The sequence below is a fragment of the Dermochelys coriacea genome, chromosome 1 (assembly GCF_009764565.3).
Source record: "Dermochelys coriacea isolate rDerCor1 chromosome 1, rDerCor1.pri.v4, whole genome shotgun sequence".
Taxonomy (NCBI): Eukaryota; Metazoa; Chordata; order Testudines; family Dermochelyidae; genus Dermochelys; species Dermochelys coriacea.
This window is the reverse complement of record NC_050068.2, coordinates 23,656,725-23,682,451: the sequence shown is the minus strand read 5'-3', so window position 1 is coordinate 23,682,451 and position 25,727 is coordinate 23,656,725. Positions and strand designations below refer to the sequence as shown.

Sequence of the window (25,727 nt, the reverse complement as noted above, 5' to 3'; positions counted from 1 at the left end):
TATTATGACAATAGAACAAATGTTTATTTTCTGAATAAATCCTCATCCAATGAATATATCAGCTGTCAAAGCGAATCCTTAGTATCAGGAATGCAAATAAGTAGGGTTCTTTTAGCAATGACACTATAATATATAAAGCAAAAAACTAAAATTCCCATTTCTCCCCCAGATATCTTCTAAGCAGACCTATGAACATGCTAAATTAGTCCACGTGAATGCCAGTGTCCTGGAGGAGTGGCGACATGGATTATAAATGTAGTTTTCTTTCCCAATGTTTTTGATTAAAGGAAAAAAACAACCAACCACAGTTTCTGGCCCTGAAGAGTACTTTGAGTTAGGAAGGCTGATGCTTAAAGCATCAGTAAACTGGCCTTGATAGATATTTATTCAGGAGTTGTTAAAAGTACACAGATTGTCCATATTAACGTCTGTTTTCTCTTGCTAGGCTGCTTTTTTCAGGAAAGGTGAATGTTCTGCATTATGCTGGAGTGAGAGAAGGATATAGAAGGTTCAACTAGTCTGCCCACAAAACAAGATTCAATGGTTTGGTTAAAATGTTAGAGACCAGCAAATCTATTTTCCTACTACTGCAGTGATGGTCTTTCACTATATTTTGTACCACTATGATCAGTCTAAGGTTAACTGTTCCATGTGTTAGGGCACCCTTTTTTTTAGGAGAATGTTAGGGCTTGATTCTACACTGCTTTGAGGTTTTGGATTGGACTTTAATGGGAACAGGATCAAATGCTCACAACCTGATCCAAAGCCCACTGAAATCAGTGAAAATACTCCTGTTAACTTTAGTGGCCTTTGGATCAGGCCCTTATACAATATCACTGAATTTTATCCTAATATTCAGACTAATTTTTCCCTTTCTTTTTCTTACCCTATTATTCTTAGTTATGCCCCCTTTTCCCATGCTAAATAATACTTTTCCATTCTTGTTCACACTCTGCAGACACCTGTAAATCATTAATGGTTGACATTTCTTAGAGTTATTAGGCAAAAAACAAGTAAAGTTTGTTTTAGATAATGTTTTCCTACCTGTAGAATGGCCTGCCAGGTAAACCAAGAGGATCAATAAAAGCCCTTTCTAAAAACATGAGCTGATCGTTCAACGATCTTACAGTGATTGGGCTGAAAAGAAAGCAACAGAGGACTGTCTTAGCCTCAGAGTACTTTGAACATGTGCATCCTGTACTAAAACTTTCACAGCTTCAGATTTACAATACATATCTAAACACAGCTTGTAGAATTTAATGAGTGTAACACCCGTGAAGCCAATCACAGAAGTCAACGGACCTATATCAATCTACCCTGAGGATCTGGCATATAATGTGAAGGTTCTGTAAGGCTGTTCTTAGTGCTAAGGAATGTGCTGTAAGAAGGAATGGATAATTAAATACTTTCTCCCAAGCTGCCCCTTATACCTGAAACTCTCTCCCAGTGTCATGTTCAAGACAACCACTCCCTTGCCATACAATTCTTTTTTAATATTCATTTCTTCCATGAAGCCGGTCAAAGTCAAGCAACTTCAGTAAAAATGCAAGTATTTTTATATATTAAAAAACCTCTCCATTTTTTAAAAAAGGAACTTTGCAATGTTAGAATATTTTTTGGGCTGGTCCTTGAATTGTGTTGCCTGAATTGTTCTGTGTGCTTATTTAAATGTAAATTTCTTGGAACAGAGAAGCACCAAGCACTGTAGTGATGCTTAACAAATAATAAATAATGTATTTACCAATGGGACTGGAAACCAGTGTACAACCTGACATACTGCTGAGCTTTACAGTGGAATCACTAGAGCAAAATCTCAGCTACATTAGTGTAAATGTGGAGTAACTCCATCGTCATCAGTTCCAAATTCACACCAGTATAAACAAAAGCAGAATTTGGTCACTGCTTAAGTTCAGCTAAAATTCTGTTAATGTAATTGGTCTTGAACTGAGGTATCCCATTTGATATTGTGTTGCAACATTCAACAACACATAGAAAACTATTTGCCATATGGAATGATTAAGGTTAATAATTAGTGTTCTGATCTTAAAAAAAGACACCAAGCGTTTTTTTAAAAATGCTGAAACAAAGTTTAGTTAGAGTTCATTTGTTTCTACTGATATATTTCAGTGATTCAGAAAAAAATAAAAACCAACCAACCAGCTAAACAAAAACAATCCAGCCATTTACAAAGGTTGAATCTTAAAGTGTAAGCCTTATAACTGATAACTAATAGAAATTCATGTTCCTAGAGTTAGGGAGAGGTGCTGCAAAAATCAAAATAAGAAAGAAAGGAGAGAACTAAGAAAGCAGCAACATTTTTATGTGCAAATGGGATGTAAAAGAAACAGCTGACCAATTACACCCAGCTTTAATATTAGCACTAGATTCTCAGCAGGCATACATCAGCATGCTGTGTTGAAATCAGCAGCCTTTTAGAGTTAGTATCTTGCATCTTTAGCCCTGTGAGCAGTCCTGGTACTAAAGAGATGATCATTGCACAAATTCGTATAAATAAGTCAAATGCTGTAATTTATTTAAATTCAGAACAGCCACCATTAAAAGGCCAACAACTATCTATTCTGTCTGCTTCTCATTTGCAGTAAGGCCCCGTTTCACCACTCTGGCTGTGGGTGAGAAAATGAGACCATGAGTGGCAGAAAGGGACATTAGTGTAAATGAGAATCTGGCACTATAACAGAAGACTGAATAAACATTTGTGCTTTAATGATGACTCGATTATTATAACCCTTAAAGAGACACAATTGGTACAACCCTCATGCCCATTAGTGGGCATTTGTTAATGAGATAGTTTATGTAAGTGCTCACAGCATGAATGAAGGCTGCCCCATTAGACTTGACGAATTTAATTATTTGTTTGGATGGCTAAGGAACCTGTAGAACTTACTTATTGATGTCTATTTGCTGCAGTCTCCTGTGAAAGTCAATGGCAGCTTCTGTAAAATTCTTTGCAGCAGAAAAGAGAGAGTCTGCAGAGATGGGGAAGGAAGAACTTAACCTTGAGTTCTGTTTAGCTTTTGGCCATGAAACAACATGATCATGTTAATTCTCATAGCACAAAGGGCAAAATGAAGTGTGTGTGTACAGTTCAAACACTCAAACAGCAAAAATGCCCTCACTATCACATGATTGCACATGCCCGCAGAGCTGACAGAGCTCGCATGAAGATATGGGAGATGGTTAGTATGGTTTTGTTTAAGTGTTGGGTTATCTGAAGAATTATTTACCAAAATAAATAAGGCCTAGTCTACACACAGATTTTGTACCAGTATAACTATATCAAAACCAGTCCAAGTGTGGACACAGTTATAAAGGTGCCTTATGCCAGTATAGCGTATTTCCCTTCTTGTACAGGTGAGTCATTTTGGCACTACAGATGTATTCCTTGCATTTTATCAGCAAGAGTTTAATTGGTGCAAAGCACTGCAGTCGCTCCTATTACCTGCACTAATTTGGCTTTATGGGCTGCATTACGGCTTGGGTAGTGTATATTTGTATCTCCAAACATTGCAACCAGGAGGGGCATTGGGGTATAGAAACAGCCTGCCCAGGTGGTGACTCCTTTTCCATCCCACAGCAATGCCAGTCTATGAGTGTGCAGGGTGAAATCATGGCTCCACTGAAGATAGACAAAGGGCAATGCAGGGCAGGATTTAAGATTCCTTGGGCATGGTGCTTAGTTTAAGTAGGAGACGACTGCTGGCAGTGGGGTTTTTTTCTTGTGAGGGACCCTCAGTATTTCCAACCCCAAGAGTTCAAAAATCTTGAGTCAGCCCCCACAATCATGAGATTTTAAAACCAATCATGAGGGTTGGGGTTTTTTTGAGCAATCAATTTTGTAATCATTTTGTTTTCTGGTGTTCGAGCTTTTAGGAGTAGCTTTTTCAAGATTTCTCAGCAACCATTACTTTTTGTTTCAAATGAAAGTTGAGATTTCATGTGACGACAGCAAATGGAGTTTTGAGAAAAACACCAAATATAATGAGACCCATGATAAAAATCACAAGGGTTGGCAACTCAACTTTGTAATTCATTCCCCCTGATTTGTTGAGATTAGCGTACAATTGTTGACCTTCAGGGCCACAGTGCAAAGCCCATTTATTTCTCTGGATGTCTGGCTATGGGTATGACCTGGAGAGAATGGGGGTTTGTTTATTCATTTGCTCTGATTGTATGGTTGCATTTTGCAATGGGGGCTGAGCCTTTTGTATTATTAGAGGTTTATTTTAACTGATATTCAAAAGGGTCTAGTGCAATTAGGCACGTAGTTGCTTTTTAAAAAAATCAAAATAAAATCATTATTTTAGTTAGATTGTAATCTTCTTGGGGGCAGGTACTAGTTTTGTTTTGTTTGTGTAGCATCTAGCACAATGGGGCCTTGGTTCATGACTGGGGATCCTACATGCTATCACAATACAGATAATGAATACTAATAAGAGGAAGGGTCTGGTGGAGGGCGGTACATACCAAACGACACACTGTACGTCATCAGTTCCATTTGATGATTCTTTGACAAATTATAGATGACCTGAGCATAGTTCCTTAAAGCCTCTGCGTAATCTCTGCAGTCAAAGGGAAGGACCACGGAGTCTGCCAGTTCAAATACCAGCCCTCCTCGTACCTGTGCCACTGTCAAGTGATTCTTAAAAGTCGGATCATAAAATCTCTCCACGATCTCATAGGTCTCATAGACACTGTGGTAAACTGGATAGCTACTGTATTTTTCCACTCTCTGAGAAAAAAAAAAGAATGAAAAAATGTGTTATTTATAATGCCGGTTTGGACAGCTTGACTATGCTGCAAAACATTCCCTCTTGTGTGCCTGGTCACAGCAATCCTCTTTGTTCATATTTTCAATACTCCTCTTCATAGGGGAAGACCTTGCTTAATAGACTGTGACTTGTTATCTTATTGTAATTGCGCATGTCTCTCAATGTAGACACAGAGAGAATCAAAGCAGTCATGATTTAAAAAAAAATCACTTCAGCATTCAAAGCTTTCTTAGAGCAACTGGCCATAAACAATTCTGTGTCATTACCCTGTCATTTACTTTGAACTAAATGCCTTTATGTTTCAGGTGGTTCATGCCAAGTTCAGTTATTATTATCACTATGTATGAATTATTGCAGTAACAGCCAGGCGCCCCAGTCCTGGAGCAGAATCCCATTGTGTTAGGCTCTGTACAAACAGAGAACAAAAAGGCAGTCCCAGACCCAAAGAGCTTATAATTGTTGAATCCCAGCTGATGGTATTCAGTGGGTTATGAGGGACAGTGATGAGATGGTGTGATGACAGACTTACCCAGTTTTTGCTGTAACGTGCTCTGCCTGAAGCAATACCAAGCCGCTGAAAAAAGACTTCAAAGTCATTGCCAGAACCCAGCTTATTTATTCTTTTGACAAGAAAAGGGAACAAATCTTGAGTAAAGTATCTAAGTACAATTTTTAGTATGTTTCAAAGCACCGTATTAATAAACTCCCCACTCCTGTCTCTCGCCTATTTCACACCTTTCACCCCATTCCAGGGCATTCCCACCAACTCTTCCTCCAAACATCTCCTTAACATAATCTCTGTCATTCCTGAGTCGTCTATCACACACCATGTGCATCTCCTAGTAACTCTGCTGTTCACAGTGGGCCAGACTCATCACATGGAACTCAGTGGAGTTAGTGCAGGGAAGAATTTGGCTCCAAATCCACTTCCTTATTCTCACTCACTTAGGAGCCTCTCTGACATGGAGTCTCTACTGAACCCTGGTCAATCCCTGCTTCTCATCTGACAGGTCTAGGGGAATAGACCCATCACCCAGCACCTCTTAGTCATGACTGAACAGGATCAACATTATATGTTATGAGGGGCAATCCCTGTAGATCTGAAAGGGGATATTGCTACAAAAAGCAGCCCTGACCCTTTCTCACCCAGACAAAGTGTCTTCTTTAGGATACAGAATCTAAGGCTTTCCATGTGGTTGGCAGTAAAGGTTAGGGGATGATGCTGTATTGGCCCAATCCACCTCCCTCTAACTTCTGTTTTTTCCATTTGAGAAAAGATTTCTATCCCTACAATAAAACACTGCTTCCTACTTCTAAATAGAACAATTACACTTAGCTCTGACTTCAACCCCAGATGGACTATGTTGTAATTGACACCATACCCACAAATGTTTTGGAAGCAGATAAACCCATTTTAGCTGTGGTTTTCTAGGGGTTAGATGCATCCTGGAACTTATGAGGAGTCGTGTGGCTAAAGCCCTGCTATACTGACAATTTACTCTGTCATATGTAATTCCTCCAATTCTGAGTATGGGGATAGATCCACAGCTGGTGTAAATTATTGCAAGTCCATGGATCTTTGACAATTACACTAGTTCTGAGGATCTGTCCTACTATTTCTTTTAAGAGTTCAGCTTTCCATGTGGCTAAAAATACAAAGAAAACCTATTTTGCAACCTACACTAACTTCTGCACATATCCTTTGTCACTTACCTGGGGACATCTTTATATTCTCTTGATGGGTTTTTTTCATACCAGCTATCATAAAGTGATTTGCCTTTAAACCCCTCATCTGGGCTTGGTATCTAGAAAAATACATGTTAAAAAAAAAGACAGAGAGATACAAGTTTAAGTGTTATTGAGCAACAAATTCACAACCAGATATGACATAAAGTCGACTAGTTAGAACAATGACTAAGCCACTGACTCAGGTACCATGAGCAAAAAAAGGTGTAATAATAGTTACCTATCTCACAACAGTGCAATGAGTCTCAATTATTGTTTGGGCAGTGGTTTGTGGTGCTCAGATGAAAAGTGCTATAGACACACATAAATATTAATAATAATTAAGCTGATGTCATGCCTCTATTTTTAGGGTGTCCTCTGATTTACTCGGCAGTTTCAACAGCTATAGGTATTTTTTTTCCCTCAAAGATTGCTATATTTTTATTTCTTTGTTTAAGGAATTACTCAACAATAATAACCCAGCACAGAAAAGGTATTTGCATTTACCTCTTTAGGTCAAGATCAAGATTCTTCATGAAGTAATGCTGTGAAAGCATTTTGTCATGTCTTGGCCCAGAATAGGGGTGGTGTAAGTCTAGTATTGCTCAGACGTTAGCAACCAATAAGTTGTGGTATCATTAGGCCTAACCTCGTGTACTTTGCTAGTGGTACTCAGTTTGAGTATGGGCTGTGGAATCAGGTTCATTGTTAGGTACTTGGGCCAACAGTTTCAAAAGTGTTCTGGGTGCTCAGTCTGAGATGCCTTTGGTCTGACTGGTAGAGGTGCTGAACACATACAGTTTCCACTGGCTTTAGTGGAAGCTGTGGGTGATCCACATCAATGAAATTTAGACCAGAACTATCTCAAGTTGGGCACCCGAAAACTGTGGCACCCAGTGTAAGCAGGCTCTTTTGAAAATCTGGGCCACTGGCTTTCAGTTGTCAGCAATGACTATGTTGATTTGTGTGATGACATAGACAAACCCCACACTGGCCTGGAAAGGGTTAATGAACTGCTGTGGGCTCAGTCAGCCCTGCACCTTGGAAGGAGAGGCTCAAAGGAGAAAACCCAACCTATGTGTGGGAACTGGATGGGAGGGAGAGCAGACTTCCTGATCCCACTCTGTGAGAGAGGCCTGGCTGGAGCCAGGGACTGACCAGAGACTGTGCCTGGGGCCAGGGACTGACCAGAGACTGTGCCAGCATGAGGGCAGGTACCTCTGATGGGGGACTATTATTTTGATTTACTACCAATTGACTTGCTGAGTAAGACTGCTGCAGGGGATGTCCTTCATGAGGGGAATGACAGCCAAATAAAACCCTTTATCTTTGTATTCAACTGGAGACATAGCCGTAGGTTGTTGCGAAACCAGGAGCAAGCTGGTCACAAGCTGATTTTCCCCTTGCGCTACCTGCCAAGATGTGGCATATTAAATGAGAGATTCTTGGTCTAAAAGGGCAGATGGACATTCTACATGTAGAAGTCCAACCAAGTATTCCTAAATGGACATCTTGAGTTACAGATGAATAGAAAATACCAGATTAAAAAATCAATGTGGACCAGACTATAATATCCTTACTTGTGATGAGTAGCACCTTACAGCACAAGTCATTGGGACTACTTAGGGAATAAAGTCACTGTTCTTATTTTTGTACAAATCTAAATAAGTATATGTAAGAACATAAACATAAGAGCAACCATACTGGGTCAGACCAAGGATCCCTCTAGCCTAGTATCCTGCTTTCTGACAGCAGCCAGTGCCAGATGCTTCAGAGGGAATGAACAGAACAGGGCAATTTTTGAGTGATCCATCCCGTTGTCCAGTCCCAGCTTCTGCAAGTAAGAGGTTTAGGGACACCTGGAGCATGGGAATGCATGGGGTTGCATCCCTGACCATCTTGGCTACTAGCCTTTAATGGACCCATCCTCCATGAACTTACCTAATTCTTTTTTGAACCCAGTTATACTTTTGGCCTTCACAATATCCCCAGGCAATGAATTCTACAAGATGACTCTTGTATGAAGAAATACTTCCTTTTGTTTGTTTTAAACCTCCTGTCTATTAATTTCATTGGGTGACCCCTGCTTCTTGTGTTATGTGAAGGGATAAATTCCTTTATCCCTAATACTTCCCTATTTGCTTTCTCCACACTATTCATGATTTTATAGACCTCTATCATATCCCCCCTTAGCTGCCTCTTTTCCAAGTATAATAGTGCCAGTCTCTTTTAATCTCTCCTTGTACGGAAGTTATTCCATACCCTTGATAATTTCTGTTGTCTTTTCTATATCTTTTCCAATTCTACTATATCTTTTTTGAGGTGCGGAAACAGAACTGTACATAGTATTCAAGGTGTGGGCATACCATGGACTAATAAGTGGCATTATGATAGTTTCTGTTTTATTATCTATTCCTTTCCTAATGGTTCCTAACACTCTGTTAACCTTTTTGACTTCTGCTGCACAAAGAGAGATGTTTTCAGAAAAGTATCCACAATGTCCTAGATCTCTTTCTTGAGGGGTAATAGTTAATTTAGACCCCATACTGAATACGTATAGTTGGGATTATTTTTTCCCATGTGCATTACTTTGCACTTATCAACATTGGATTTTATCTGCCATTTTGTTGCTCCTTCACCCAATTTAGTGAGATCTCTTTATAACTCTTTGCAGTCAGCTTTGGACTTAACTATCTTGAGTATTCTGTATCATCTGCAAACTTTGCCCATTCACTGTTCACCCCCTTTTCCAGATCATTTATGAATATGTTGTACAGCACTGGTTCCTGTACAGCTCTTTTGGGGAGGGACATTATTTATGTCTTTCCATTGTGAAAATTGACAATTTACTCCTACCCCCTTTGTTTCCTATCTTTTAACCAGTTACTGATCGATGAGAAGACCTTCCCTTTTATCCCATGACTGCTGAATTTTCTTAAGAGCCTTTGGTGAGCAACCTTATCAAAGACTTTCTGAAAGTTCAAATAAACTATATCCACTGGATCACCCTTGTCAACATGTTTGTTGACACACTCACAAAATTCTAATAGATTGGTGAGGCATGATTTCTCTAAAAAGCCATGCTGAATTTTCCCCAACATATTCTGTTTATCTATGTGTCTGATAATTCTGTTCTTTATTATAGTTTCATCCAATTTTCCTGGTACTGAAGTTAGGCTTACCAGCCTGTAATTGCCAGGATTGCCTTTGGAGACTTTTTAAAAAATTGGCATTACATTAGGTAACTGTCTTCAGTACAGAGGCTAATTTAAATGATAGGTTAAATGATAGGTTACTAGTTAGTAGTTCTGCAATTTTGTATTTAAATTTCTTCAGAACTCTTGGGAGAATACCATTTGGTCCTGATGAATTATTACTGTTTAATTTATCAATTTGTTCTAAAACTTCCTCTACTGAGACCTCAATCTGGGACAGAATAAGAAGATCACAATCTGGCCCTATGAATATATGCTAGGTGAAATTAAAATTGGACATGTTAGAATTATAGAAGTGTAGGACTGGAAGGGACCTCAATAGGTCATCTAGTCCAGCCCCTTGCACTCAAGACAGGACCACATAATAACTATAGCATTCCTGACAGGTGTTTGTTTAAACTGTCTTCAAAACCTCCAATGATGGAGATGCCATAGCCTCCCTAGGCAATTTGTTCCAGTACTTAACTACCGTGACAGTTAGCCTTTTTTTTTTTTTTTGACTGTCCACCCTAAACCCCCCTAGTGCCAATTTAAGCCCATTGCTTCTTGTCCTATCCTCAGAGGTTAATGAAAACAATTTTCCACCTCCTCCTCGTAACAATCTTTTATGTATTTGAAAACTGTTATCATGTTCCCTCTCAGTCTTCTCTTCTCCAGACAAAACAAACCCAATTTTTTCAACCTCATAAGCCTTGTTTTCGATATTCGGCTTTAATGTTGGCCATATCTGTCACACACGTGTTTAATGCAGCAGGCTGGCATGCTATGACTGCCTTGAAAAGTCTTAGTGCTTAGGAAAAAGTACCAGAATAGTCAGATTTCACAGCAGGCATGGCTGTAAAATAATTGCTGCAACTTATCTGGCATGGCTATTTTCGGGGAAGAGGGGAATATTTAATATATATATTGATCAAAGGTATATATAAAACCTTTATTTACTCATTAGAAACTGAAATGTCATTATACTGTAGCATGCCACTGAAATTTGAAGTTAAGCAGAATTACTTCGCAGAAGGGAAAACCTGTTCACATTAGCTGTTACTGCTGTAAATCATTCTTGTAACTAGATAAATCATGATCTACAGATTGAAACTCTTCTAATAACATTTCACACAAAATATTGTCAACTTGGAATAAAGGTTCCACAAGTGCATTTTTGTTTAATACAGTCATTAAAAATCAAGGAAATCCCCAGTTCAACCAAGTCTAACATCCACACCAAGCTCTGTTCAAAGGCTTTACCTGCCAAACATTGTAACAGTCAAACTCATGCATCTCCTCAACAAACTCCCTTTCACTTTCAACAAATGACCACCCAATTATAGTACACACCCAATTCCTCACCAGTCATACTCAAGCTGCATTCAGTCAGTAAACTGTGGGACTTGAATCATATTGTGATAGTGTCTTCCAGGTGGCCTAGTGGCTAGATTGCTGGCCTTTTGGTCTGTAAGGCTGTGGGGTAGGGGGATCCAGGTCCCAGTCCAGGACCCTGTGCAGATCAATCCCTAAACAGGGGAGATGGGGTCTCCCTCCCAGTGGGGAGTCAAGAGCCGGGCTACTTCATACAAGTCTCTTCAATTTGGGGCGTGGCCCCGCTAGTCCAGTTGCCCCAAGTGCTGGAGTTTATTTGCAGCCTCTTCTTGGCAGGGGAGCTCTTACTTGGCGCAAGTGGCTGCGCTGGCTGGCAGGTCACTAATCCATCCCTTTGGGCAGCCAGGCAGGCAGACAGAACGCTCCTGCTCCTAGCCAGTCAGCCTCCAGTTGAGCTAGGCTCCCTTCTTTACTCCCCCTCCAGGCAAGCCTTGGCTGTAGGTCTAGTGGGGTGAGGCTAGCTGAACCCAAAGGTTTTAAGAACCCAAAGGAAAAATCATGGAGCAGGTCCTCAAAGAATCAATCCTGAAGCACCCAAAGGATCTTAAACATAAAAAAGAAGCTTACAAGAAGTGGAAGGTTGGACATATGACCAGGGAAGAGTATAAAAATATTGCTCGGGCATGTAGGAAAGATATCAGGAGGGCCAAATCGCACCTGGAGCTGCAGCTAGCAAGAGATGTCAAGAGTAACAAGAAGGGTTTCTTCAGGTATGTTGGCAACAAGAAGAAAGCCAAGGAAAGTGTGGGCCCCTTACTGAATGAGGGAGGCAAGCTAGTGACAGAGGATGTGGAAAAAGCTAATGTACTCAATGCTTTTTTTGCCTCTGTTTTCACTAACAAGGTCAGCTCCCAGACTGCTGTGCTGGGCAACACAAAATGGGGAAGAGATGGCCAGCCCTCTGTAGAGATAGAGGTGGTTAGGGACTATTTAGAAAAGCTGGACGTGCACAAGTCCATGAGGCCGGACGAATTGCATCCGAGAGTGCTGAAGGAATTGGCGGCTGTGATTGCAGAGCCCTTGGCCATTATCTTTGAAAACTCGTGGCGAACGGGGGAAGTCCCGGATGACTGGAAAAAGGCTAATGTAGTGCCCATCTTTAAAAAAGGGAAGAAGGAGGATCCTGGGAACTACAGGCCGGTCAGCCTCACCTCAGTCCCTGGAAAAATCATGGAGCAGGTCCTCAAAGAATCAATCCTGAAGCACTTAGAGGAGAGGAAAGTGATCAGGAACAGTCAGCATGGATTCACCAAGGGAAGGTCATGCCTGACTAATCTAATCGCCTTTTATGATGAGATTACTGGTTCTGTGGATGAAGGGAAAGCAGTGGATGTATTGTTTCTTGACTTTAGCAAAGCTTTTGACACGGTCTCCCACAGCATTCTTGTCAGCAAGTTAAGGAAGTATGGGCTGGATGAATGCACTATAAGGTGGGTAGAAAGCTGGCTAGATTGTCGGGCTCAACGGGTAGTGATCAATGGCTCCATGTCTAGTTGGCAGCCGGTGTCAAGTGGAGTGCCCCAGGGGTCGGTCCTGGGGCCCGTTTTGTTCAATATCTTCATAAATGATCTGGAGGATGGTGTGGATTGCACTCTCAGCAAATTTGCGGATGATACTAAACTGGGAGGAGTGGTAGATACGCTGGAGGGGAGGGATAGGATACAGAAGGACCTAGACAAATTGGAGGATTGGGCCGAAAGAAATCTAATGAGGTTCAATAAGGATAAGTGCAGGGTCCTGCACTTAGGATGGAAGAACCCAATGCACCGCTACAGACTAGGGACCGAATGGCTCGGCAGCAGTTCTGCGGAAAAGGACCTAGGGGTGACAGTGGACGAGAAGCTGGATATGAGTCAGCAGTGTGCCCTTGTTGCCAAGAAGGCCAATGGCATTTTGGGATGTATAAGTAGGGGCATAGCGAGCAGATCGAGGGACGTGATCGTTCCCCTCTATTCGACACTGGTGAGGCCTCATCTGGAGTACTGTGTCCAGTTTTGGGCCCCACACTACAGGAAGGATGTGGATAAATTGGAAAGAGTACAACGAAGGGCAACAAAAATGATTAGGGGTCTAGAGCACATGACTTATGAGGAGAGGCTGAGGGAGCTGGGATTGTTTAGTCTGCAGAAGAGAAGAATGAGGGGGGATTTGATAGCTGCTTTCAACTACCTGAAAGGGGGTTTCAAGAGGATGGCTCTAGACTGTTCTCAATGGTAGCAGATGACAGAACGAGGAGTAATGGTCTCAAGTTGCAATGGGGGAGGTTTAGATTGGATATTAGGAAAAACTTTTTCACTAAGAGGGTGGTGAAACACTGGAATGCGTTACCTAGGGAGGTGGTAGAATCTCCTTCCTTAGAGGTTTTTAAGGTCAGGCTTGACAAAGCCCTGGCTGGGATGATTTAACTGGGACTTGGTCCTGCTTTGAGCAGGGGGTTGGACTAGATGACCTTCTGGGGTCCCTTCCAACCCTGATATTCTATGATTCTATGATTCTATGATTTAACCCCTGCTGTGCCGAACACCAGTTTCTCTGCTCCCTCACACACGTTTTAAGGGAAAAACTCAATATAACCTTAACTATGGAGTCACTACTGACCCCTCCATAATACCAGTATATAAGAAATGTGAATGGGTGACATTATTAAACTGAACTCTTGATAGCCAAATACTACTCTCATGACATCTGGTCAACCACACTGGTGGCGCTGAGATAAATGAGAATGGAATATGACCATTGAGGCCTAACTATCTGATGATGCCCATAACAGATTTTACTACTATCAACAGAATCCCTGACAACTGTGCAGAATTTTGGCCTAAGTCTGTTTGTAATGAGAACAGTTTCACATCCAGTACAATAACCAGCTCCTATGGGTAGCTACTGTTGCTACATCAGTTGATATTTTAGTGTATCTTTACCTCTTTGGTCAAGCTGTACACCAGGCTGTACATCAGTGGAGTACAATCAATTCTCAGAGTGTAGTTTCCTGAAAGACAGGGTCAGTGTTTACAATAGAAAACCAAGTCTGCTCTGTGTTTTTGTGGAGGGAGGAGACATGTATGTAATAAGAGGAGACACCAGGAGGAAAAGCAGGATCTCCAAAGTAGATAGGGCTGCTGGCTGTAGGCTGCTCAGTGCATTCACACTGGCTTAGGATTTGGGCTAAATTGTGCTTCAGCTAGCACAATAGCTCAGGGGTCCTGCCTTACACCCCTGTGCTGACTACCCTATCATGGATAGCTACACGGGAGGGGAAGCTGACTCTACAGAGCTACTGGGAGGGATGTATAGCAGGCAGGTCCTTGGTTTTACCCCCGTCTCTCCTTCCTCCCCCCAACACCATGTGTCAGATAGTATAGTTATATGCCCAGCATAACATACTCCCTCCCTGAAGCAGGAGGGTAATTGTAACTCTGGGTCATCATCTCCCTCCCAAGCTGCTCCTGGGCCAACACAACAATGCACTTTTCTCAGGACTCATGGCAAAGCCAGCACTTGTCTCAATTTCATCTACCTCCCACCTGCCACTGCCATAGAAACATAAGTATACACCTTCAACTGAGGAATCAGCATTGATATAGGCCACCCCACGTGCTTGTAATAGTTTGGCATTTTCCTGTGGTGGGGGGAAAAAAACAGGTTGATTAACTTTCCCGCTCAAAATAACACTGTAAATTTTGCAGCTTTCCAAACTACCACAATCCAGTCCATATGGTACTTTTGGACTCACATGTCAGTCTTGACTCCCAAAGCACATGAATCAGTTTCTTTCAGAGCAAGGTGAACTGCATACAAGAGTTTTGTATAAGTATTTAAAGGTGAGATTTGTGGCGCATTCCAACCAAACACAAGGTTTTGTTTAGTTAAATGGAGCAGATTCTCTGAACTATTATAGATGGCACCTCATGCCTTCTTTACGGTTAGGAACATATGAATGGCCATACTGGATCAAACCACCTAGTTCAATATCTCATCATCTACACTGGCCATTAACAGCTGTTTCAGGAAAAGTGCAAGAAATACTGCCATACACAGTTACGGAATAATCTATCATCATGGGAAATATTCTCCTAATCCCATTAGTCAGGGGTTTGTTTATGCCATAAATCTTGCAAGTATTTATATGCCTTCCAAAATTCTTGCTGTTTTAATATTTACTGTTACAGCTCTGCATCTGAATCTGCTAAACTTCTGGATTCAACAGCTTCATGTCGGAATGAGTTCCATAGGCTAACTGTGTGCTTTATGAAAATAAGTCATTCTATCAGTTTTGAATTTCCCACCTTTCAATTACATTAAATGTCCCCTTGTTCTTGTGTTATGAGAAAGGGAGAACAGAAGTTCCCAACCTATCTTTTCTAGATCATTCATTATTTTGTAAACTTTTCTGACTTAAAATTATCATGTCATCCAAGAGAAAACAATGAGATTTTGCAGTAAGGATGATAAATTGTGGATGATAAAACAGCAAGCCAGTCATACTTCACATGCTGAAAAGGAGCCTCAATGCAAGATTTATGAGCCTTCTTTGGAATGATTTGAGTTAGAATAGCCTTTAGTTTGACCTTCTGGGTGCTTTTAAAGTCAATGAACTAGTGTTTTCCTCTAAGTGGTTGTACAGAGACATGCTACCCTTGATTCTGAATATTATTAATGCAGATGGATTTATGACACTGGGTATTCACAATCTCAGTACAAATCACAAAGTACCTAGGGCAGAAATCACTCTTAATAGGGCAGCAACCAAAACAACAGATCTGATTCTGATCTCATTTCCTTCAGTGTAAATCTCAAGCAGCTCCATAGAAATCAAAGGAATGACACCCATTTAAAATTGGTTTGAGAAGAGAATCAGGCCCAATATCTCCAACTGGCAGGGTCACTACCTGCAAGTATAGGTTGGTATATTCTCAGACACACTTTGTTTTGGGATGTAGCATTGTTACTTTGGTCATACTGTAGGTATCACAAGTGGCCTCTTCAGATGAAATTCAAATTGAGGTTGCTCATTGCTAAAGCCGAGAATAATTTACTGTACTCCTGGGGAAGTGTTATTACTAGGGCCCTACCAAATTCACGGCCATGAGAAAAGTGTCATGGACCATGAAATCTGATTCCCCCCCCCGACCGCATGAAATCTGGTCTTTTATGTGCTTTTACCCTATACTATACAGATTTCACGGGGGAGACTAGCTTTTCTCAAATCAGGGGTCCTGACCCAAAAGGGAGTTGCAGGGGGGCTGCAAGTTTATTTTAGGGTGGTCATGATATTGCCATCCTTACTTCCATGCTGCCTTCAGAGCTGGGTGGCAGGAGAGCAGCAGCTGTTGGCCAGGCGCCCAGCTCTGAAGGCAGCACCCCACCAGCAGCAGCAGAGAAGCAAGGGTGGTAATACCATACCATGCCATCCTTACTTCTGCGCTGCTGCTGGCGGCAGCTCTGCCTTCAGAGCTGGGGTCCAGGCCAGCAGCCGCTGCTCTCCAGCTGCTCAACTCTGAAGGCAGCGCCGCCGCCAACAGCCACACAGAAATAAAAGCAGCAATACCACAACCTCCCCCTATAATAACCTTATGACAAGCGCACAACTCCTTTTTGGGTCAGGACCCCTACAATTACACCACCGTGAAATTTCAGATTTAAATAGTTGAAATCATGAAATTTACAATTTTTAAAATCCTATGACCATGAAATTGACCAAAATGGACCATGAATTTGGTAGGGCCCTAGTTATTACTTGAATGTTGCGGGACTGTTTTTTGGTATTTAGCAATACAACCTTGGACGCTCTCTCATGTGTTTGTGTGTATATGAACATGCTTCATTGGAGCAGGTTCCAAAAAGTGGGGGAAAGATCTACCATTGCGCAGAACTCTCTTGGATCACTTATTCTTGATTTACCTCAGCCCACTCTGTAGATCCCAGCAAGCCAAATTCCTCCGCATCCCAGCTTGCAAATATCATTGTTCTTCTGGGCCTCCATCCTATAATAATAAAAGATTTAAAGCACTAGGAGAATTACTTCAGAGAAATACACTTAGTGTATATCAAACTGAAAATAAATCATATCATGAGTAACAACAGTTTAGGTCTCAGCTGCAAGAATGATGTATGGTGCAAAAGGCACACTTGGGGGAATCTACCCCAAAATCTTTTGTAATTTTACTCATAGTTTGCAGTATTATGCCTGATACAGACCTTTGTCTTTTCTCAGTACCTGAGGAGATTGACATTTTCCTAAATTCAATATTTTGGTAAATAACCAGGGAAGAACTTTTGCAGACGTGTTTTGATTTTTTACAACCAGCTCCATTCAATACAGATATTAAGTTAGTGTCCTCTTTCATTTAAATATATATCTTAGTACTTGTTCCATGTTTAGTGTCATAAAGGCTTTCCCTGACCCCCTTCTTCCCAAACACCAACTCTCAAATACCGAGAAATCTCCTGTGTGGTTTTGATAGATCCACCTCTAAACAATGATCTTTCACTCTAAAAAGCTTTGCATATGACTTGAAGCCATGGTAATCTGGAGCAGGGAATATTGCAATGTATTTTTATCTGTGTCTACTTTATCCAAGCTCTCCTTCATGCCACTGCTATTAATCCCGTTCCTGGTGGCTTCACTAAACATTGTTTCCTATTACATTCGGTGACTAATTAGTGAAGGAAACAAAATTAACCTCTAACAGGTTTTAAATGCTGTGGTTGGGCAAAGAAAGCTACTGTAGCACAGTGTTCCGGTTATGTCAGGACCTCTGTCTCCAGGATTTCAGACTCAATAAAAGGAGACTCCATTTGTTCTGGCAGTTGACTTTTAATGGTGTTGATGTTCCTCACCACCCTTAAGTATAACTAGGAACCTTGTATTTTTAAACTTGTTCTCCCATTAATTTTTCACTGTGTATCCTGTACGTATTCCGGGTCCCATTCACACTGGTTTAACACTTAACTGATCTGGAAGCTACAAGTGTTGTCTTCTCAGATTCTTGCTTACTCTCTTATGGCATAGTTCCATAGATTTTTAAGGCCAGATGATACTACTACATGATCTAGTCTGACCTCTTCTGCATCACAGACTGTAGAATTTTAACCAGTTACCCTGTATGTCATATTTACTTCCCAATTTTCCACACACTGCCTGATTTTCTTTCCCAGATGAAACCTTCCATACCCATCACTATCTTGGAAACCAAGGGTGTCATAATATCAATAATGTGATTAACTAATTATAGTTAAGATAACAGTGATTAGCATTTGCAAAGCACTTAAAGATGAAAACTGCTATACAAGAGTTCAGTAATTTCTATAGATACTTTAAATCCTTGCCAAAGCAAATTTACCACACTATGACTGAAAGAGGCGCGTAGGCCAAGATCCACGAAGGGACTTAGGCATTACAACGTAGAGCATGTCTACGGGCTCAGACTCCTGCACGCAACTTAGGCTGCTGAATGCCTAACACCCCTGGTTTGTGAATTGTTCTGGGGCTTAGGCAGGAGATACAGATTTGGGCACCTAAAATGAGGCTGCAGTGTGCATGCTCACAAGCAAAAATGTAGGCCCTGAGCGAATTTAGGCACCTACAGGATTAGGCGGAAGCCGAGCCACAGTTTTGTGGATTGCAATGATGCCTAAAAATGGGACTTAGATGCCTATATATCTTCATGGATCGCACCTTTGGATACCATCATTATAGGGACTTTGAAATATCTACAATAGATAACTGAAGAGTTGACAGCAAATTCCAAATATGAAGGACTATGGCCTTGATTTAGCAAAGCACTTAATCCTATACTTAACTTAAATCAACTGGGAGCAGAAATTTGACCCTTAGTTTAAGAAAAATACTTAAATGGTTCTGTTTGCTTTATTCTTTAGTCACATACCTTCCTTCTTCAATTTCCCATAACTTCTCACAATCTCATGAACCACAGCTGCCCCGCTCTGAGGATCAATTCCACCAAAGACCCAGGAGTCACGATGGCCTCCCAGGATGACGTATCTGTCTGGAGAAATTAATGAGGGGGGTTTATTTGGAGGATCTCTTTCCTGCAGTAATAGGGTCAATGGAGAGTAGCTATGTATTCTATGTAGGTTTTCAGGCAACAAATACATCACTTTAACAGTTTACTTCACATGTGGCAGAATGGCAGGAGCCACTGTAAATCTCTTTAGAAAAAAAATTACAGGCAAGTTTATTATTGAACTGCAGCTGGTTTGTGGCTTATTTATATTAGTATCTGTAGAAGTTCTAAACTTTAATCCCCAAAGATGTTTATAACAGACACCATAACAATAATTAGTTCCAACTGTAGTCTACATTTTTAAAGTTGTTGCAATTATTAACCCCTTTTTTCTGACATGCATCATTTTCCAAAATATTCATCATTTGGGCTTTTGATTTTCTATGCTGTCTTTGCCTGAAGTTTAATCAAGTCACATGAACAAGCAAACAAAAACTGTACAAACCACTAACTCTAAAATAAAATTGCACACATTTAAAAACTGTATCAAAACCAATAACCTTTTGGGTTTCTATTTATCCTCATTATTCTGTTTCAAATCCCTCCTTAAAACTTTCCTTTGCTATGACAGACACTCCATCATACACCTTATCATTGTGCATTTGATTGTCAAAACTGGCCCAATATTTACATTTTTACATCCTGAGTGTTCTTAACTCAGCAAGTTTTAAAGACACTGAAGTAGTATTTTCTTGCCCTAGGTGATAGGTACATTACAATGAGGGTTAACCAAGTCACAGTGGAAGATGCAGATGACATGATATGGCACCAAAGAATAAATCCTACTGTTTTGCTTGATGTTGTTACAATTGTGATTCAGCCCAGAAATGGCTGTATTGTGGTTGCAGATGAAGCGTTTTACCACCCTGTAAATATCTGAAAATCAGCTTAGGGGCTTTCAGATCATTTTGGATAAAAGATGCCATAATATAGTACACATAAGCCATTAAGGGGTGAAGCAATTTCATTGGCAAGAACATGAATGTCTTTTCAAACTCGTAAAGATCTAAACTTCCATTTATTATTAAATTCCCACAACTCTCTCATTAAAAAAAAATCCATTAGAGATTGTACTTGCAATATTGCTTGCCTGGACACAAATGTTTATGTCTAGGTTATGTTCCCCTCGGAAAACCAGTTTTTATAGTGAAAGTGCTGACATAACCTAAACTGTGTAAGTGCTGCTGCAGGAAATCCCCAATGTGTACAAACAGACGTGCTCACCAAGTAGAATATAGAGAAAACCCTCTTCCATGTCCTCTCTTTTTAATTACTATGCTTAATTAGGTGTATCTGCAATTCACTGCACCCACAGATAATTTATAAGACAAATGGCTTTACCTGGTTCTGTTGCTCCTCTGATGGTACCGATCACGTTGTAAATTCTTGTCACTTTATTGCTACTATGAATGTGCATTTTGACCTTCCTAATGCATTGGAAAGCAAATTTAAAGAGAGAACTCATCAGATCACTTAATAAAACATTATATGCTTTAAAATGTATAAGATATATATTGTTTATAGTAAGAGATTAAGGGCAGAATTTTGCTCTCACTTAAACAAATGTAAATCTGGAAAAAGTTCACTGAAGTTGCTCCAGCTTTATATTATTGAAACTGAGGACACAATTTGGCATTGGAAAGTTACCTAATCACATTGTTGGTGCATGACTTATATTGGTAACATGCTATTTATACTGGTTGCTGCTAAGATTTATACTGGCAACAGACTAAAAGCTCTGACCTTAAAATGATGTTCTGTTAGCAGCTGATTTTTAAAGTTGGGAGGGAGAAAGGAAAACTAACATATTTTATAAATATTTTATTAAAAATCTAGAGGTTGGTTCCTCTGTCACTTAGCCAGTGTAACTCCAGGGTAACACCACTGCAGAGAATGGAATCACAGGGGCGGGAGTCAGTGGGGCATCAGGCCCACCCAGAACATCAGGAGACATTCTAAGTTGTATCACAAATATGTCTTTTGTTCACTTATGTACCAGCCAACCTAAGGGGCAGCATCTGACTCTCAGTGCAGTCCTGTATTTTTTTAATCTCATTTTCCTGATGATTTGACTATCAGAGGAAGAGGAGCTCAAGTGGTTCATCTGAGGTCATTACAATAGTTCAGCCTAACTAGTTCAACATGTGGCTTCTAGCCGCTGGCTGTAATTCAGTAGATCATGTGGCCTCAGTCACATGAAGCAAAAATGAGGCTTTGTAATGTAAGGAATAACACATTACATTAGAATTTTCAGAACAATGTGAATTTGAGATTAATATCTTCCTTATTTTATATGATGCAACATATAGTCCCAAAGCTAAAGACAGCTTAGTTCAAAATAGACGTGAGTAGAACTTTTATTGTGAGGCCTTCGACTCAGCCCTGACTGATCAGAGAGTTTGCTAAGATTTGGAAACCTTGCAAATGAATTCGGGCCCTGGATTGCTTGAATCTTGAACAATGTATGAATTTGCATCAAAACCAGGAGAAACTAAGCTGATGTTTTGCTTTGAGTTCACTTTAGCCCAGAAACAACGCCATATGCCCTGACACCAAGGAAAAACTTACAATGACCCCCAAATGTCAAAACTTGCAGAGCTCTAGTTCAAAGATTTCACCAACCGTTGTTATATTTCCCTATCTATTAAAACTTGCTTTATATAATGCAAAACTGACCTTGTAGAGTAACTGCTCACAAAACCAGGTCCAATGTTGTAAGACACATTCAGGCTTCCTTTCCAGCTGCTGTCTGGTGGGGCAGGTCCTCCCATGTTACTGTTATAAAAAGATCTGTTTTTTAGTATTTGTTATTTTTATAAGTGTAGTGCCTAGGAACCCCAGTCATGGACGAAGCCTCTACTGTGCTAAACACTATACAAACATTGAACAAAAACCCACAGACCTTACCTCAAAAAGCTTACCATCTAAGCTTTAAAACAAAAAATGTATTGAATAGGCTTCTAAAATGGAGAGGAATTGGATTGGATGATTCAAGTGATCTTTTCTTGCACCACTGGCTATGGGCTAGATCCTGGTCTCAGTTACACCCTTGTAAATCCAGAGTAACTCCATGTATTTCCACCAGTGGAATGACATCAGAATTGGATATACTAACTTATGCTTTGGCTATTCAATTGAAATTACATTTCAGTGATGCACATGGATTTGTGATGAACGTAGTTTAATTTAGCTTCAAAATGTCCTAGGGTCTTGAAAAAACCAGACTAAGACCAGTCCTTATTCTAAATAGTGAACAATCTAAAGCTCCAAATTAAATCACTAAAAATCAGGGCCTGCTTAGCTGCCTGTGTGAGTAGATGCCTTTGCAGCATCCAAGCCTATTTTTTTAAATATTTTGCTAAGTGCTTATAAGAATTGGGGTAACCTTCAGGGTCTACAAATGTCAGAAGGTGACCCTGATTCTGACATTCTGGCCCCAAATCAGCACAACACTTAAGCGTGCCCTTTATTTTAAGCATCTGTATAAATTCATCCATATTTAGCAAAACTATTAAGCATATACTTTATGCCCATGATGAGACTATCTATGGAAAATGCACTTGTTTTATGAATAGGAGGAACTAAGCATTCTGATCTTTCAAATAATAAAATAAGAACCAAATGTCTTTTGAGGGTATATATTTCATTTATGTTTTTAAAACCAACTGTCTAGATATTTACAACTCAATTAAAGGCAAATTACTAGTTGTGCTACATTGCCAACTATTGACTGGCTCATCTATCATAAAAAGCAAGTTTCAAACTCACATCACTGTTTTATGAACTAAGCATAAAGTTTTGTGGGAACATAATTTGGGAATACAGTATTCCTTAGCAGGTTGGCCTGAAATATGTGCTTATACTAGGACCAGTTCAGTGAAAGCTAGGCATAGACTGATTTTTAAACTTCATCCAAAGAGGGCCTAATTGTGCTCTGTTATGCAGGTAGACTGCTCCTATTTGCTCAGGGAAAGACATGCACATACAGCTAGGGGAAGAATTCAGTGCAGAAAGAATGCCTAAAATAAATGCAAGTTCTATGTAAACCCGAGATTGGCAATATCATGCACATTGTCTGAAATTGCCAGAAGTTTTGGATTTGTGTAGCTTTTAACATTGTATCTCAGATGGCTTAAACAGATGTAAAATCAAATATGTTGGTGTTTCCCTGTCAGAAGCTAGGAATTGTATTATGTGTTACTAGAGAAAAGAAACTATTGTATCAACAGATTAATGCCCAACTGATGTACAAAGTAGAAAAGCAAAAAGATAAATGTGTGGGGTTTTCAAAAGCAGTTATGTGACTTTGGAGCCTATGTCCCATTGAAAGTCCACGGACACTAAAGTCATTTAGACACTTCTGAAATTTTTTTCAAAAGAGAAGGAAGTAAAAAAAGAAGTTTATGTCGCTGATTCAAAAAAAAAATTTTTAAATGTCTTTTCATGCTTCCATTATGACAAACCAAGTACCCAAGAGTTACAACTGGATGCAGGGGAAGGGGGTGGGGGAAGGGAGCACACAACTTTACGGTACCTCCAGGGCTCCAGAATTTTCATGTCAGCCTTGCCCGTATGACCCTAATGTTCTAATTGTTCAAATACTCTTGCCAAGGTATTTGTGAATGTGATCTTTGACCTTTTTGTTCTCAACACTGAACACTAGTTTATTTCTGGCTCAAATAAAGATTTCTGCAAAAGGGGAGGAAGGAGGCGAGAGAGAGAGAGGAAAAAAACTTTTGTAGAGCAGGGAAATAGAAGAAAGAAAAAAACTGAAGAACTTGTACCAGCACACAGTGTCCCCTTCGCCACTGCTCACTAGAATGATCTCTGATGCCAAGTTAGAAACTATTGTTTTAAGTTTACTGAGGCTCAGATTTCACAGATTAATTATCATAAAGCTTGTAAGACAGACAGGTCCACAGACTTTTTATACATACATTGTTCACCTTTATTGCCCTGACCCTAAATGTGCTTATTCATATGAGTTACTTTATGTGAATAGATCCATTGAGTTCAACAGGATTATTTATGTACATAAAATTACTGTGTGTGTTTGCAGGATTGGGGCTTGTTAGTACAATACACAGTACCATCAGACACTGAGCACTATCATCAATATTAAATAATTTAATATTAAACAGTAATAATAATACTGCACATCCTACCAAAATCTAAAAGCAAAAGCTGATCGTTAAACTCACCCCAGCACCTGGTCTCAGGGCGAATGAATGAACATCCTGGAGAATTATTTGACTAAACAAAGAACCCGATGGTCACTAGCTTTGACTGCGTAACTGCACACAGAGTACAACTAATCTGATAGGTTTAGTCTGGGAGCTGGCAACAAATGAGTCTTGCCTTACAAGAAGGTGAGAATTTTGCTGAATGAACGAGAAATGCTAGATGAACACTTGGTCCAAGTTTTAGCTTGTTGGTATCATTTCACATTCAGCTGATTTAATATACTGTAAGAGATTGCCTGCATCTAACAATGTGGGGATAGCACACAGGTCCTTACCCATCCTCCAGACATGAGAGATAAATGTTTCACAAGGTGAATGGTTGACTCATTTAGCGGTACCACCTCCCAAAAGTAGGGGACATGACAGCCCTGCTAATTATTACACTTTGATAACTTATTCAAATTAAGGTACATTTTATAGCTTCAGTAAACGTTTATTTATTTTGATTTATTTAAAATGCTCTGGGCACATACCCAACATACACTAACAATCTAATAAAATGCTTTCTTATGTTTTTTCCCTTGAGGTCCCCATAACAGCAAACAAGCTACTTTAGTAAATGTGCCAGAGGAACAGTATGAATTATTTTCTCTCCTTCTTTCAAATACCTCCATGGATTTCACAAGATATTCTTATGAAGCTTCCCCTTGTCTTCCATTTACTTACCGTAATAACTTTTCAGCATCATTGTAACCAATGGGATGGACTGGAAGTTTTGGAAGACCTACAGCCCTGGCTTCCTCATATCGATAGGTGTACTCTGGAGGTAGAAGGTTGGTGTTTATTTTATCTGACTTTTGAGAGCGAGTCATACAACACATAACACAGCTCTACATAGACGTCAGGAATAATTACTCTGCTGTGCTAAAAATGAGGCCGAGATTTCTACAAGAACGCTGCTCTCTACATGACATAAATACAGTTTCAGAGAGGCCTCAACACACTCCTTGGATGTCCACAACCCTGTAACTCCAGTCTGGTATGTGTGTGCAAAATTCCACATTTGGAAACCATCTTTGAATACGGTTTCTTTGCAGAATGTCTGAGAGAAGGATTTCCTTAACATGGAAGTGGGCGGGACCCTGGCCGGGGGAAAAGGGCAGACAAGACTTTCTTGCAGAGAACATCATTGGATCTAGCGCAGAGATGGTGGCTAATCTCCTACTTTCTCCCCACTATCTTTTCCTGATGCACCGAGAGGCACAACAGTCTGGATAAGAGGAGAGATGGCCACAAACAGCTCTACAGGGAAATGCAGCACCATCGAAGGGCCAAGTGGCTGAAAGGGAAACAGACCCAGCCTTGTAGAGCCGCGGAGCTAATGATATCCCCTCTCCATGGGGATTATGCAAG

General features: G+C 40.3%; 1 protein-coding gene across 2 annotated transcripts in view; it reads right to left on the bottom strand.

Annotated features, from left to right (window-relative positions):
- LOC119858063 (glutamate carboxypeptidase 2) overlaps nt 1-25,727 on the bottom strand; it is a 53,088-nt gene that overhangs the window by 4,789 nt on the left and 22,572 nt on the right. For both annotated transcript variants that reach the window (XM_038407939.2, XM_043504134.1), the window contains exons 7-18: nt 25,041-25,134; nt 21,808-21,906; nt 20,473-20,558; nt 18,994-19,113; nt 17,006-17,088; nt 14,660-14,723; nt 14,026-14,093; nt 6,504-6,595; nt 5,320-5,410; nt 4,486-4,750; nt 2,906-2,987; nt 1,045-1,137 (exon numbers count right to left, since the gene is read on the bottom strand). In XM_038407939.2, the coding sequence (XP_038263867.1) occupies nt 1,045-1,137; nt 2,906-2,987; nt 4,486-4,750; nt 5,320-5,410; nt 6,504-6,595; nt 14,026-14,093; nt 14,660-14,723; nt 17,006-17,088; nt 18,994-19,113; nt 20,473-20,558; nt 21,808-21,906; nt 25,041-25,134 (1,237 nt within the window). The remainder of the gene's footprint in view (nt 1-1,044; nt 1,138-2,905; nt 2,988-4,485; nt 4,751-5,319; nt 5,411-6,503; nt 6,596-14,025; nt 14,094-14,659; nt 14,724-17,005; nt 17,089-18,993; nt 19,114-20,472; nt 20,559-21,807; nt 21,907-25,040; nt 25,135-25,727) is intronic.